This window comes from Lactuca saligna, chromosome 2 (genome assembly GCF_052625555.1).
Source record: "Lactuca saligna cultivar CGN05327 chromosome 2, ASM5262555v1, whole genome shotgun sequence".
NCBI lineage: Eukaryota > Viridiplantae > Streptophyta > Magnoliopsida > Asterales > Asteraceae > Lactuca > Lactuca saligna.
Genome location: NC_136418.1, coordinates 11,303,841 through 11,317,384, shown reverse-complemented (window position 1 = coordinate 11,317,384; position 13,544 = coordinate 11,303,841). Strand labels below are relative to the sequence as shown.

The following is a 13,544-nucleotide window of genomic DNA, read 5'->3' as shown; positions in this document are numbered from 1 at the left end:
TTTGAACGAGTGGGGAGCTGTGAACTGAGGTATAGGTTTTGGGGGGTATTAATGTCATTTTACCTTAAAAAAGTTAGAAGCTCCTCAAAAAATTAAGTCCCCTTAACTATTCAAAATCTGGGTTTTGAGGGGTTTGAAAAAGAAGAACTATTTCAAAACTCAATCCGACGGTCGAGGAGAAAGAGAATTTTGATTTTGATCACTATTCCAAAGTTTTTTAATAATATGAAGTAACAGTTTTATCATTCATAAAAAGATAAACAACAAATTTATGCTAAAAAGTATATGATGTATTAATTTACAAAATTGTGAAAATATGATTTAATTCTTTTGTAATTAGCACATAAGAAAATGCATAATAATTGAACTTGTTTTCTTTACTTGTGATAATTCATAGCCTTTTGTTTAACATAAAAGCTAAAAGCTTAAGCCATCCAACAAAATTTTCTTTTTTGAGCTTCTTTTTAAAAACTAAAAGTTCTCAAAATCTTCGTATCAAACACGCTCAAATCATTTTACAATCTATAACAAAAATTTATATTTTTGTAGTTAGCGTTGTAGGACCACCAACGATGCGTTGTTGATTTTTACATTTAAAATATCTATGCATTTTTATTTATCCATCTGTAATTACGATATTTGACTATTTTGATCTATGTTTAGTAAGTGCTACTATAAATAGGTCAATATTACATCATGTCAAGTTAATTATTAGTTGTTGAAAGTTCTTAAGCATTCTATACCAGTTTGACATTTGAGATAGTCTAATGCATATATAACTTCAAATTTTATTTTGTTCATCGATTATTAAATCCATATTCAGTTCCGTATTTGTTATGATTTAGTATTTGCTATGATTCAGGTTCAAATAAATATGTTAGCGTGCCTTTATTACAGGGGAAGTATCTCTTGACTCCGCCCCGAAAAATCTTTTTCGCCCCGCTCTGGATTCCCCGGTTTCCTCACCATCGAAATACCCCTATTACCCTTGCTCCCCCTCATTTCCTCTCTTTCCCTTGAATCCACCGTTAACCTTGAAATTCTCCGTTGGCCAACTTTAATCTCTTTTGTTTCATTTAACATTACATATTACACTCTCTTTGATTACTATAAATTTATTACACTGTTGTCATTTTATTTTTAATATTTTTTTAATATTAAAAATAATTAGATAAAAGATAATTTTTCGTAGTCCCCCCGAGCTATTAAGATGGGGCTCCCTAACCCTCGTAAAAATTAAATGAGAGTAAAACATATCTTTGCCCTCAATAACGAACTAAAAAATTGTAAAATTTCTCCGTTTAGGAACGGCCCTCCATAGATGTCGGGTCAAACTTTATTTTTGACACTCCAAGCATGGAACTTTCAAGTTGAAACAATAATAACTTTTGATGGTGTCTGAGTATTATTTATTTAATAAAAAAAATAGAAGAATATAATGGCACCTAAGTATTAGTTATTTAATAAACAATAATAATTTTTTGATTGATGTGGTATTTGACGATTTCATTTGTTGTAACTTGTATTAGTTTACGACTTGCGTTAGTCCGTTTAGAGATGGTGCCATATTTGACAATTACATTTGGTGTAACTATTATTTGTTTATGGTTTGATTTGGTTGATTTAGAGGGGTGTTTTTTTGGCCCAAATCATTACTCTTGTCCTCTTGGATAACAAAATCTCAAATCAAACTAGCTGAAGGACTTAATCAAATCGAACAACCTTTGGTTTGACAATTACATTTGGTGTAACTATTATTTGTTTATGGTTTGATTTGGTTGATTTATAGGGGAATTTTTTGGCCCAAATCATTAATCTTGGCCTCTTGGATAACAAAATCTCAAATCAAACTGGCCGAAGGACTTGAATCAAATCGAAACAACATTTGTTTTGATTTAGTTGTTTGAGTAGTGCTTTTCACATTTAATAAATAATGTGAAAGTTTAAGAGTACAACTCAACGTTATAAGTCATATAAATATACATATTAGTGATATAACTAATACAACCATAACTCGTTGGTATTTATTCATTCTTAGTTGATATGGGAATTGGAAATGGGGGTCTAAGAATAACGCATTCTATAATTCAAGTCCTCGTTCCTGAAATTGTATTCTCGAAAAAGAATTTGCTCGAATCACCATACAAAGTGCTCTAACCACGATAGATTGTGAATTTCAGTGTTGATATAGTTCGGTGTATTCAGGAATCATATGAAATGGTATAACAACATGAACATACCAGTAACTAGAGTTATTATTTTTGTTTGAAACATACATTAATTATCTCTCAAGTCACAGTTAGCCGTGATATTTAAATTGATCGTTGCAAAAATTGAATGATTTGCTCTAAAAGAGTAAATACTTATAATTTTCAACTTCAGAGTACTAACACTTGGTTGTATAGGGGAAAGCATATCAACATACAATAAATAAAAGAAATTGTTTGTAAACCTACTTCAAGTTTGAAATAAGAATAATACTTGGTTTTTTCGCTTGACTATCCAGTATATTATAAGAAATAACAACATACTTTACTTTATATAGCGACAAAAAGAGCAATGTATTCACATTTCTTTACCATAATAGCAACATATATACTTGCATCTTAGTATGTGACCTATAATAGCAACGTATTTTCCATTCCTAACATGTAGGATTTCTTTACTATAATAGCAATATCAATATGTAACAAATACAACACATTGAACATGTCCGTAAGTATGTTGTTATTATTGGTGAAAAAAGTTTAAGTGCGAGAGTAAATGACCAATTTACCCTTATCTAACAAAAGAAAAAACTTCAACCTCGCGAAGACAAAAAATACCAAACACAAGTAATGCAATCTTTTCATTTCTTGTTTGAAGAAAACCGTGATATCAACACTTGAATGTCATAAATCGGATACATTCGAAACCGATCTAATTCATTTTCCCATTCACGAACCGTCTTCCCAAAAAGAAAACAACCCAAAACTTTAAGAGCCAACGGGTGACCCTTCACATATCGAACCACTCCTTCACAAAGCCATTTAAACTCCTCTTTAGGATCTTTTTGCTTAAATGCATACAAACAAAAAAGTTCCATACTTTCATCAAAATCCAAACCCTCAACATCATAAATCTTTTCAACCCCATGAGCAACCAACAACTGTCGATCTTTACCCGTTACCACAATCAAACTACCCGCCCCAAACCAACACCGAGAACCCGCTAAACATTCCAACGGGTCCAAATGATCCACACCATCAAGAACCAACAAGACCCTTTTAGAACCCATGACCCGTTTCATCACACTACTTCCCTCACCAACACTTCTTATTTTCATTTCTTCTTTAGTAATATCCTCAATTACTTGCCTTTGAAGCGGAATCATCCCGTTTTGTTTCACAAACTTATCCACATCTTCACAAAAGCTTGAACTCTCGAAATGGAGATACAATCGATTGTAAACGGATTTCGCGATTGAAGTCTTTCCGATTCCCTCGGAACCATAGATTCCGATCATATGAACGTCATTTGACTCGGTGAATTCCAACAAGTTCATTCGGTCTACACGAGAATGTAATCCAATGAGATTCTCACCAACATGTAATGGTCCGTTGTTTAGTTCATTGAAGATGTGATTCGAGATCATTTCGATAAACTTTGACTCATACCCGTTGACTAGATCTTCAAGATCCCAAACGGGTAACTTTGCAGCCATGGTCAGAGCTTCTTTCCATTCAAACACCTCTGGTTCGATTCCATTAAGCTTGAAATTGTGGAAAATGATTCGGATTTGATGTTTTTCGGGGTTCTTGTTCTTGCATTCGAGGATTTTAACAAGTTCCTTTAAACAAGATGGTGAAGAAGTGAAGCTTTTGGAGAATATGACTAAAAGAAACCTTGATTGTTCGATGGCTGTGTAGATTTGTGGAGATCTGTCTTCTCCTTTAAGAAGATGAGTGTCTTCTTTAAAAGCATAAATCCCTTTGCGTTTGAAGTCACTGAAGAGATGATTCACGAAGTTTTTGATGATATTGTCGTCTCCAAAACTTATGAACACATCGTATGAGAGCTTATGGTTAGCAACGGATTGATCAAAAGATGAATTCGCCATTGCAATTGTTGTAAGCTGCTTGAAAAAATGAAGATAAAAGTGATCAAGGAATAAAGAGAGATACTATTCTTCTTTTCTTAAAGTCATAAGTTGATGTTATAGTATGTGGAAATTAACAGAGATTTTCTATTGACCCATCATTTACGTGAATTCTAAGTAATTAAGTGCAAGTTGATTGGTCTCTTCAGTCTTGAATTTTAAATTCCATACACTAGATGAAAGAAGCATGAATATGGCCATCAAAATATTTCAATGAATCTAGAAGATGACGTCATGTGATTGAAACGAGGGATATCACTATTCAAATTATCAGCGATCAGCCCACAGAAAATGATAATAAAGTCGCCTCTTAATGACTTATTTATGCAAGGGTGTGACTTAATGACTTATTTAGTAACAAACTGAAACATGAAGGCAGAAACTTATAAAAAATAAAATAAAATAAAATCCAATTCATTGCATATTTTTGGTAAAAGATGTGCAAGTAGGTTGCATAAATAAGTCATTAAATCTTCGATACATTAAAAAGGTCCCACTTCGATCAAACTTTTACAAAAATTACATTTGATTTAACTTAACTAACTTGACCAATCAATTACCTAACTTCTAGATATCCTAAACTATGATACGAAGAGAAGAATATAGGAAAAAACGCAAAGACTTGATATACAAGAATCAATGGATGAATGGAAGACAATACTCCCAATCAACGGTGGAGGACAAATTCTATTTTTCTGATGTGATTGGCCCACTTAGTAATCAAACCTTATTTTCTTTTCTTACTTTTATGGTTTATGTATTAAGATTCAAATTCAACTTAATTATTATATAAAATGATATCTTTGAGGATGTTCATTAATTGGAATTTTTGGTTAAGCTTTGATAAAATATGTAGAAATCATAAAAATACCAAATTTGGAGGAGTTTTCTTTTTAACAATATGACACTCTTTTTAAAATGTTGACTTGCTTCTATATATGCTTACCCCTCCTTGCTTTCCTCGTACTTTCCAACTAATTAGTTCGCTTTTTAATGTGCTTCATGAATTAAATGGAGACCTGGTTTTAAGGATTCTTTATATGCATAATAATATCTTAATCCTTAAGAAAAACTTATTTTCCAACGTTTATTACAATACAAACTCGCTTACAATTCAAACACAACGTTTATTTCACCACAAATATCCACTACAACTCAATTTCATTTGTCACATTCTCCAACTTAATCCCAAGAAATGTCAACATACTTACATTTATTTTTGTATTACGTACTTTTATTTCTTTCTATTTCAACATTGTATTTATCATTTTTTTATTTATTTATTAAGATATTGTACTTTCAGCTTATTTCTTACTAGAAGTCTAGAACATTATGAATAGAAAAATTTAGCAATGAGAATTGTTTTGTGTTTGGATAACATTGCTATAATTAGGTAGATTTTTAAAAATACAATGTTGTAATAGGAAGAAATAAAAGCAAGATGTTGTAATAATCAAATCAATGAAAATACATTGTTATTTCTTGCTTTTAACCCAAAATTTATGCCAAACCATGGCAATAAGTGGCAGAACATAGAATAAAAAACCATCTTTTAAAGTTACGAGACCATAATCATAAGGCTTTGCTTGTTATATTAGACGATATAACACAACAAACATTTTAGGTTTATTCTCAATGATGAGAATGAAAATGCTTTGAACAAACTAGCAATTGAGAGCGATCCCTGTCTCCTTTTTCGACTTTTTTTCAGTGAACAAAAAATTACGCGACATCATTATGTCAAACACAATTGGGGAAGGGGAAACTAGGGAAATCTTAGTGAACGTGTTGTTGAGTTTTTTTAAGGAACAAAAGGGAAGGGAAGGAAAAGTAAAGTACAAAATGTGTAGAAATTACATGTTTGACCCTACAACAAGTCTCCTTTCTTCCAAAAAAGGGCATAAATGTAAAAATGTTGATTTCCTTCCCTTTCCTTGTAAGATCACCCATTTCCATCCAACTCAAGAACACACAATTAATCACTTCTATTTCCCTTCCCTTCAATTAAAAAAAAGTGAAAGTACGATGTGTTGAATCTGATTTGCCTGGTTGAGCTAGCAACCAAAACCACCAAAATGACAGTGGTGAGGTGAGAAAATAGATGCAAAAGAAAATATAAAGGAGCTTTAAAATCGGCATAGGCATATATATAGCTACGGGATACAATCATGCAACCTTAAGAATGAAATGTTATCTCCTAATATAACAATAAGAAATACCCTAAAAAGTTACAATACTCCAACAACAAAACTTAAGTCAGTTCCTTCGTTACCCACCGACCAATTTTCGGTTTTTTTATAAAATGCGAAAAATCTTGGGTGGGTTGAATAAGTAAAAAAGGAGTTATTATTATTATTATTATTATTAGATGTTTTCAGCCGGAGGTAGTTCTTGACGCTTAGGTGGACTTCCAAGAACTCTTTCCATATCAAAACGGACTTCAATGTTTCGTATGCTGTATCCCACCACCATTAACCAATAAAGCAGCTTCGCAAGTTCCGGAGCACTCGTTTCTGTCACACTAGTCTGCCAATTTATAAAGGACATTACTTTTTTTTTTTTTTTTTACTCATACTAACATTATAGCAACATACTTACATTTTACTAAAAATATGGGCAATGTATAGATTATTTGTTATTTATCGGTAAAGAATGGTTTTTAACTATGCATATTATGTAACATGGAACCTATTCATCACTTCACTTCAATTCATGGGAATATATGTATATTTAACTAATACTCAAGCATATTATATACCTTCATTTGAGTAGGATCAGAAACAGCCAACAGACGTTTTATAAATGTGTTCATTGCAACCACAACATCCTCCCCAGCACTACTTGTTAAATCCTGCATTATATCATTTACTTATATTAATATTAGACACATTAAATAATAGTATCAAACACAACTTAATCCGGTAAGCTATAGCCTACAGATTGAATGTTTTCCTTTGACTTAATGCACAAAGAAAGACTTAATAGAGAGAGAGAGAGAGAGAGGAGTTTCACCCATTATTTAAGTCCTAGTTGTTTACAGAATTCTCCTTGTTTATCATTTATACACACACAAAACTTTATCAAGACTTGTGTACTCAATGAAAAAAAAGGTGTTATATTATATGTAGGAATAGCAAGTTGAGAGAGAAAACTTAAGAATAATTAGATTTAGGGTTGAATGTAAGCCTAGAACCTATAAAGAATCACATTCTTTAATCATTCATTGTCATTGATTAATTAATCTGAAGCCATTAAGCTTGGTGGAAATGGAAATGGGATTAGCACTTTATTAACTAATTGACAAATGCAAGAAATAGCAATGTACTTTGATTTATTTGTTTATTAAAATATCCTATTACAACATTGTACTTCAAAAAACATAACCAATTATAGCAATGTTGTCTAAATAAAAAGCATAAAAACAGGAAGTACAATGCCTTAATAAGAAAAGAAAAAAAAAAAAAAAACTGAATGTACTATGTTGAAATGGAAAGAAATAAATGAAAGTAGATTGTTTGTTATTGAAGGCATTAAGTTGGTAACCTTAAGATTTTGGGGCTCAAGGGACTTGAGATAATCCAACAATTCATTGGATCCATTTGCAGATATTCTTTCTACTTGACGATTGAGTTCCTCAACTTCAGCTTCAAGTAACTCAATGTATTTGATTGCATCTATTTTCTCAGGACCTGAAACATTATTCCACCTGATGACTTCCCCTGTCACCTTCTTCTGTGTCCCTGGTGCAAAATCTGCTGCATCCTGTAAAATTTGTAAAAGTTTACAATCAATAAAAAAGAATGTCATTACTCATATAAAAAACAATTAATTGGTAAAGAGAGAAAAAGGTACCTTTCTCTCTTGTGATGATGTATCAGGGAGTGCAACTTGGTCTAAACTTTGTTGTAATTCGAGGCGATATTGTGCATTTCTGAACATATATCCAGTCATCAATACGCTGTACATGAGCTGTGCTAGATTCTCAGCAACCTAATACAACACAGAGTAAGGTCTTGCTTTTTATTTTGTACTGAATGTAAAAAGATGTTTCTTTTTAATGCTGCAAAAAGATGTTTCTTTTTAATGCTGCAAAAAGATGTTCCTTTTTACTTGAATATAAAAAGATGTTTCTTTTTAATGCTGCAAAAAGATGTTCCTTTTTACTTGATGCAAAAAGGTGTTTATTATTTACTTTATTAAAAAAAAAAAAGATATTTATTATTTACTTGATGAAAAAAGATGTTTCTTATTTACTTGATGCAAAAAAAAAGATGCTTCCTATTTAGTTGATGAAAAAAGATGTTTCTTATTTACTTGATACAAAAAAAAAAAAAAAAAGGATGTTTCCTATTTAGTTGATGCAAAAAGGTGTTTCTTATTTACATGATGCAAAAAAAAAAAAAGATGTTTCCTATTTACTTGATGTAAAAAGGTGTTTCTTATTTAGTTGATGCAAAAAAAAAAAAAGGATGTTTCTTATTTACTTGATGAAAAAGAAAAAAAGATGTTTCTTATTTACTTGATGTAAAAAGGTGTTTCTTATTTACTTGATGTAAAAGGTGTTTCTTATTTACTTGATGTAAAGGTGTTTCTTATTTAACTTGATGCAAAAAGATGTTGTACTTGTACACTGATACTGAAATTCAATTGATAGAAAAAAATTGAAAGATTGGGCTAGAAAAAGAATGAATTACAAGAATCATAACCCTAGCTTTTGAGATAGAATTTAGTGAGAAAAAAAAAAAAAAAGGGAACAGGGTACAAAAGACTTGATGATTTTAATAAATAAGAATAAAAAGATTTCACCATTACCTAAATGTATGAACTTTTTATACTTACAGTTGTAACAGTTACAGCAAAAAACTGAGGGGGCAGTGTCCCGATCATGTTTGTTACAGTTTGGCGCATGGCATCTACAACCTAACACAAATAAGATTAACAAGGATGCTTTGTATATACTATACAAAAGGGTTAAATGCAAGAAAATTACAATGTATTTTCATTAATTTTCTTATTATAGCATCTTGCTTTCGTTTTTTCTTATCATGAAAATCAACTCAATTATAGCAATCTCATCCAATCAAAGCAATTTACACATATAAATGAAAGTATGTTGATATCTCTTGCATTTATCCCTTTATAAAACACAGGCAATATAATACAATACAGGGAAAACAGATTACCTGCTGTGGAGCTCTTTTAACAAACAACTCCATAAATTCGGGCTGAACATTTTTCACATACTCCAATAGAATATCCCTCCTGCTTGTCTGTGGATTCAATAAATAGTCAAGAAAATACAAGTTCATGATCAATATCAGCATAAAGAACATTTATTTAAAAGTAAAATTCTATTAGAAGTTAAAATGAAATATAATCAAGGTTCTGCTAGGCCATGAATCATGATGTTCTGTTCAGAAATCAGAAATGGAAATCAAAATGGAAGAGAAAGAAGCACCACAAAAACAATGAACTATAAACAAAGCAGAAGAAGCTCATATATAGCTTATTGGATTAAGTTCTATCTCCAGTAAGTCTGTTAGGTCAAGAAAAAATGATACCTAAGTCAACAATGTATCTGAGTAGATGACTTAACTATTTGGGATTTAGGGTAAGTAAGTCAAACAGGTCATCTTAGCTCAGAGTCAGACATCATAAAAGTTTGTGGCATCAGCCTTTATTTCTCATAATGGTAACTTTGCAATATTACAAGAAATAAAGCAAGATGATATGCCCCAAAAGCCCATGTCTTACCATTAAAGCAAACATCTCATAACATCTTCCACCCCACCCACATTTTACTTACTGAAAAGCATAAGGAGAAATCATAAAGGGCACCAGATTTTTCAAGCATTTATAACATTTCAGTTTTTCACTAGCTTAGAAAGTATCTTCACATGCTTTTCTTCCTATTTGTTTTGCTCAGGAATTATAATTTCCACGGAGTAACAATTATTCAATGTGTACATGTGACTACTAAATTAGAGTTGATTTCTTCCCAATTGAGAACTTTCTCGCTATTACAACAATATTTTCCAAACTTATATGGACTTTTTGAATCTTACACAACAATCTGATCTCATATCTGTAAGAAATTACAGAAAATTTGTTCTGCTGTTCTGCACAATCGTATATGTAAGAAATGCATACCAGATTTTGGACTTCATAAGCAATAAGTTTGACCTCGAAAATCAAAAATATATACAATTCGAGTAAAAGTAGTATGCAGTAACTGATTGCTACTTGCTACCAGCTAACACGAAAACTATTTCCGAAACTAAAGGAAAATTCTATTGTTTTTACCACGGAACCGTTGGGTTGTTTTGAATCACTACTGTTGCTGTTTTGCGAAGAATCCTGTTGTTGAGATTCAGCTCTCCATCTTAACTTCCCTCGACTAAACGTCCGCTTTCTAGCAACGTAAAGTGACGAAGAAGAACACAATCGCAGGAGCTGATTACTTTGACATGATGCGAGAACAGAAGATGATGAAGAAGAATGTGAAGATATAAATGGAGTTTTCAATGTCAAAAACGACATTTGCAGTGTCCTTGAGCAACGATTTTGGTATGAATTTGAAAAGCTTTCCTTGATAAAAAAAACCCTAGTAATTAGGATTTGTCTACAACTCCATTGACGATACTATAAACCCCAGGTATGGAAATGAGAGGAGTTTTGGTAATGGAGGTACGGATTAGGTGTGGAGTAAACCGTCTATTTTTTATTGGCTAAAATACTTTTACCTTTTTTTGTATTTTTATATTTTAAATTTTGATTATACTTAAAATTTAGTGAATTATTATTTAGTGAATAACTATTGAATTATTTATATTTTATTATTATTCTTCATAATTAGTGAGCATTATAGCAAATATTTTCATCTTCTTTGTCTAGTATAAATAGTGAATATTATGTATTGTAAAGTTTGATGATTTCATCACAAATATTTGAATAAAAGTTCTTTTCACTCTCATGTTTTTCTTTATTCTGTAATTTATCTTATTATTTGATCATATTTTATAATATGTTATCGGCACGACTCTACCATAAAGCACTAACTCTTTATTACTCTTGTCATTTTCAGGTATGTAATTTTTTTATAAGTTTACATGTACAATGCTTACAACTTATTTTATGGAATTTCTTAACTAACAATTGCTTAACATACAAGTCTTTATTTTGATCAGTATTTTCACTATGGAAAACCATGATAGAGAAAATTTTATCTACTTTTCATGTCACTAACATGCTCATGCAATAGCAATATCGTGAGAAAGGTTTAAAAACAAATCTGAATTAATCTCATATCTTCTAGTGGCTAAACAAAATGGAGAATGTCATTGTAGCCCCACGAACTTACATGTTTTGGTTTAAAAGGTCTCTTATGTTATTTTTTATTTTTTATTTTTGGTTTTATAAAGGCATGAGTTCACATTTTACCGATAAATTAAAGATTTTGACCGGTTTCCTTGCTTAGTCATCACCAGCTCAGTTAGCGAGTCAACTCACCCAACTCGGATTACACGTCACCGACTCACAATCAAGTTGGCTTGCTTGGGCCCTAAGGGTTCAGTGGTCCCTAATATATAATTGAAGGGTCTGGTGGACAAAAGCCTAAATTTTTGTTACCATTTCCGACCAAACACTAGCCGACAACCCTTCGACAATACTCCCTTTTCCCTTCACTGTCTTCCATGGATCCTACCCCATCACCATCACCAGATACCATAAACTCCAAAAACTCGATAAGCTCAACAGACAAACTTAAATTAAATGATTGCACACAATCTTCTGTGATTGTGGTGAAAAGATAGTTGAGCAGCAAGGTCATGTCGAGCGTATGAAGGAGGAGATGAGTCGCGATTACCTGTTGAATTAGTGTCTAAGTCCATAACTATAATTGGTATGTACTGGACCTGATTGGCATAGTCCATTTGGGTTGCATGGCATCGAAACATTTGGGTAGACTTTTGTGAGAAAATGTTATTTATGATTTATATTAATATATTATAAGTTCTAATATTGTAACGTCCCGATTCTCAGGTATTGCCTAAATAAGAATTATTGGGTTAAGCGCTACTCGACGAGTTGGTTGACCTACTCGTCGAGTAGCAGCTGGATGAGATCGTGTTTTAAGTGACCTACTCGATGAGTCCATGTTGGGACTCGGCGAGTAGGAGCTGGCAGTGGAAACCCTAAATCTCGAGGTTTGCACCTCTATTTAAAGGAGCCTTAGCCTCCTTTGGCCTCTTTACAGTAATTTGGAGCCCCTTAAAACCCAAATTCATGTGTGTGCTTTGGTGTGGTGTTTGAAGCTTGGAAAAGAGAATCTTGGATGAAGAAAACTAAGAGTGCAAGGAAATTGAAGCAAGGAAGGAGTGGGAAGCAGGAATTACCTCAGCTGGCATCCTTTGGAGGTATCAAAGTGCCATCCTTACTTCCCTTTTTCCCTTTTGTTGAGTTTCTAGGGCTTTTTATGGACTTTCAAGTTGGTATGATGAGTTATGGGATAGATCTAAAGTTGTAACTTCAGATCTGGACCCTCCTTGGATTCTAGAAGCATAAAGTCCCAGTCTTGGTTGTGATTAAGGTCCCTATTGAGCATGAAGTTCCATTAAGAACTTAAAATAGACATTTAGAGCCTTTATAGCCATGCATGCACGTAAAGTTTGCAACTTTACATGATAAGCATGCCTTAGAAGCTTGGATCTATGAGCTGGAGTCGTTGCATGGCTTAAAATATGTCTGTATGGAAAAAATGGACTAAATGAACTCGACGAGTTGGATGAACAACTCTGCGAGTCCGATGAAGATTGCCATAAACTCGACGAGTCGAATGAGTTTTCTCTTGGATATTTATGAGTGTGCATCCGTCAAGTTGCAAGGAGGGAACTCGACGGGTGACCCTAAAGTTTGATTAAGAATCAAAGGAACTCAACGAGTCACTTCAATGACTCGGCGAGCTGGAATGTACTCCAGGGAACTCGGCGAGTAGCCAAGGGTACTCGGCGAGTCAAGGTCAACATGAACTGTTGACCTTGACTGAGGACTTTGACTTTAACCAGGGATTTACTAGTGGGTTGTGGAGTACCTTATAAGGTTAAGGACTTATGAGTATGTTCTACTATGACGATAGGTGGTGGAGCCTGTGTCAAGTGATCCGAGAGTTGAAGTTTGCCTTTCGAGTCGACATCTGCAAGGTGAGTTATCCTCACTATATCGATAGTGTCTACAGCACCAAGGCCGACCCTTTAGTTGTTATTGTTATGGTATGTTGCATATGGTTATGATCTGTTAGATCGGAATCGGGGTAGACAATATGTTATGCTCTTATGATCCGTAGGGATCGGTTTGTTAGTGACCTGCTAGGTCGGTACTCTAGTTACAGGAGAAATCTATGATTGAT

General features: G+C 32.8%; 1 protein-coding gene and 1 pseudogene across 1 annotated transcript; both read right to left on the bottom strand.

Annotated features, from left to right (window-relative positions):
* Positions 1–2,848: 2,848 nt before the first annotated feature.
* LOC145029509 (disease resistance protein RUN1 pseudogene) lies at positions 2,849–4,099 on the bottom strand (annotated as a pseudogene).
* Positions 4,100–6,240: 2,141 nt separating this feature from the next.
* Positions 6,241–10,819, bottom strand: LOC145030688 (uncharacterized). The gene is made up of 7 exons (XM_078979087.1): positions 10,442–10,819; positions 9,322–9,408; positions 8,978–9,058; positions 7,991–8,128; positions 7,682–7,900; positions 6,897–6,989; positions 6,241–6,664 (listed from the first exon to the last, which is right to left on the bottom strand). The coding sequence occupies exons 1-7, from the start codon at positions 10,676–10,678 to the stop codon at positions 6,503–6,505; spliced, it is 1,017 nt and encodes a 338-aa protein (XP_078835213.1). The 5' UTR covers positions 10,679–10,819; the 3' UTR covers positions 6,241–6,502.
* Positions 10,820–13,544: the final 2,725 nt, after the last annotated feature.

Bases quoted from the DNA above. Each gene is read 5' to 3' on its own strand.
- LOC145030688 (XM_078979087.1), bottom strand. From the start codon at position 10,678: ATGTCGTTTTTGACATTGAAAACTCCATTTATATCTTCACATTCTTCT. The intron at 9,409-10,441 runs GTAAAAACAATA...TTGAATCCACAG, and splicing joins AACAACCCAACGGTTCCGTG to ACAAGCAGGAGGGATATTCT. The intron at 6,665-6,896 runs GTATATAATATG...ATAAATTGGCAG, and splicing joins CTGATCCTACTCAAATGAAG to ACTAGTGTGACAGAAACGAG.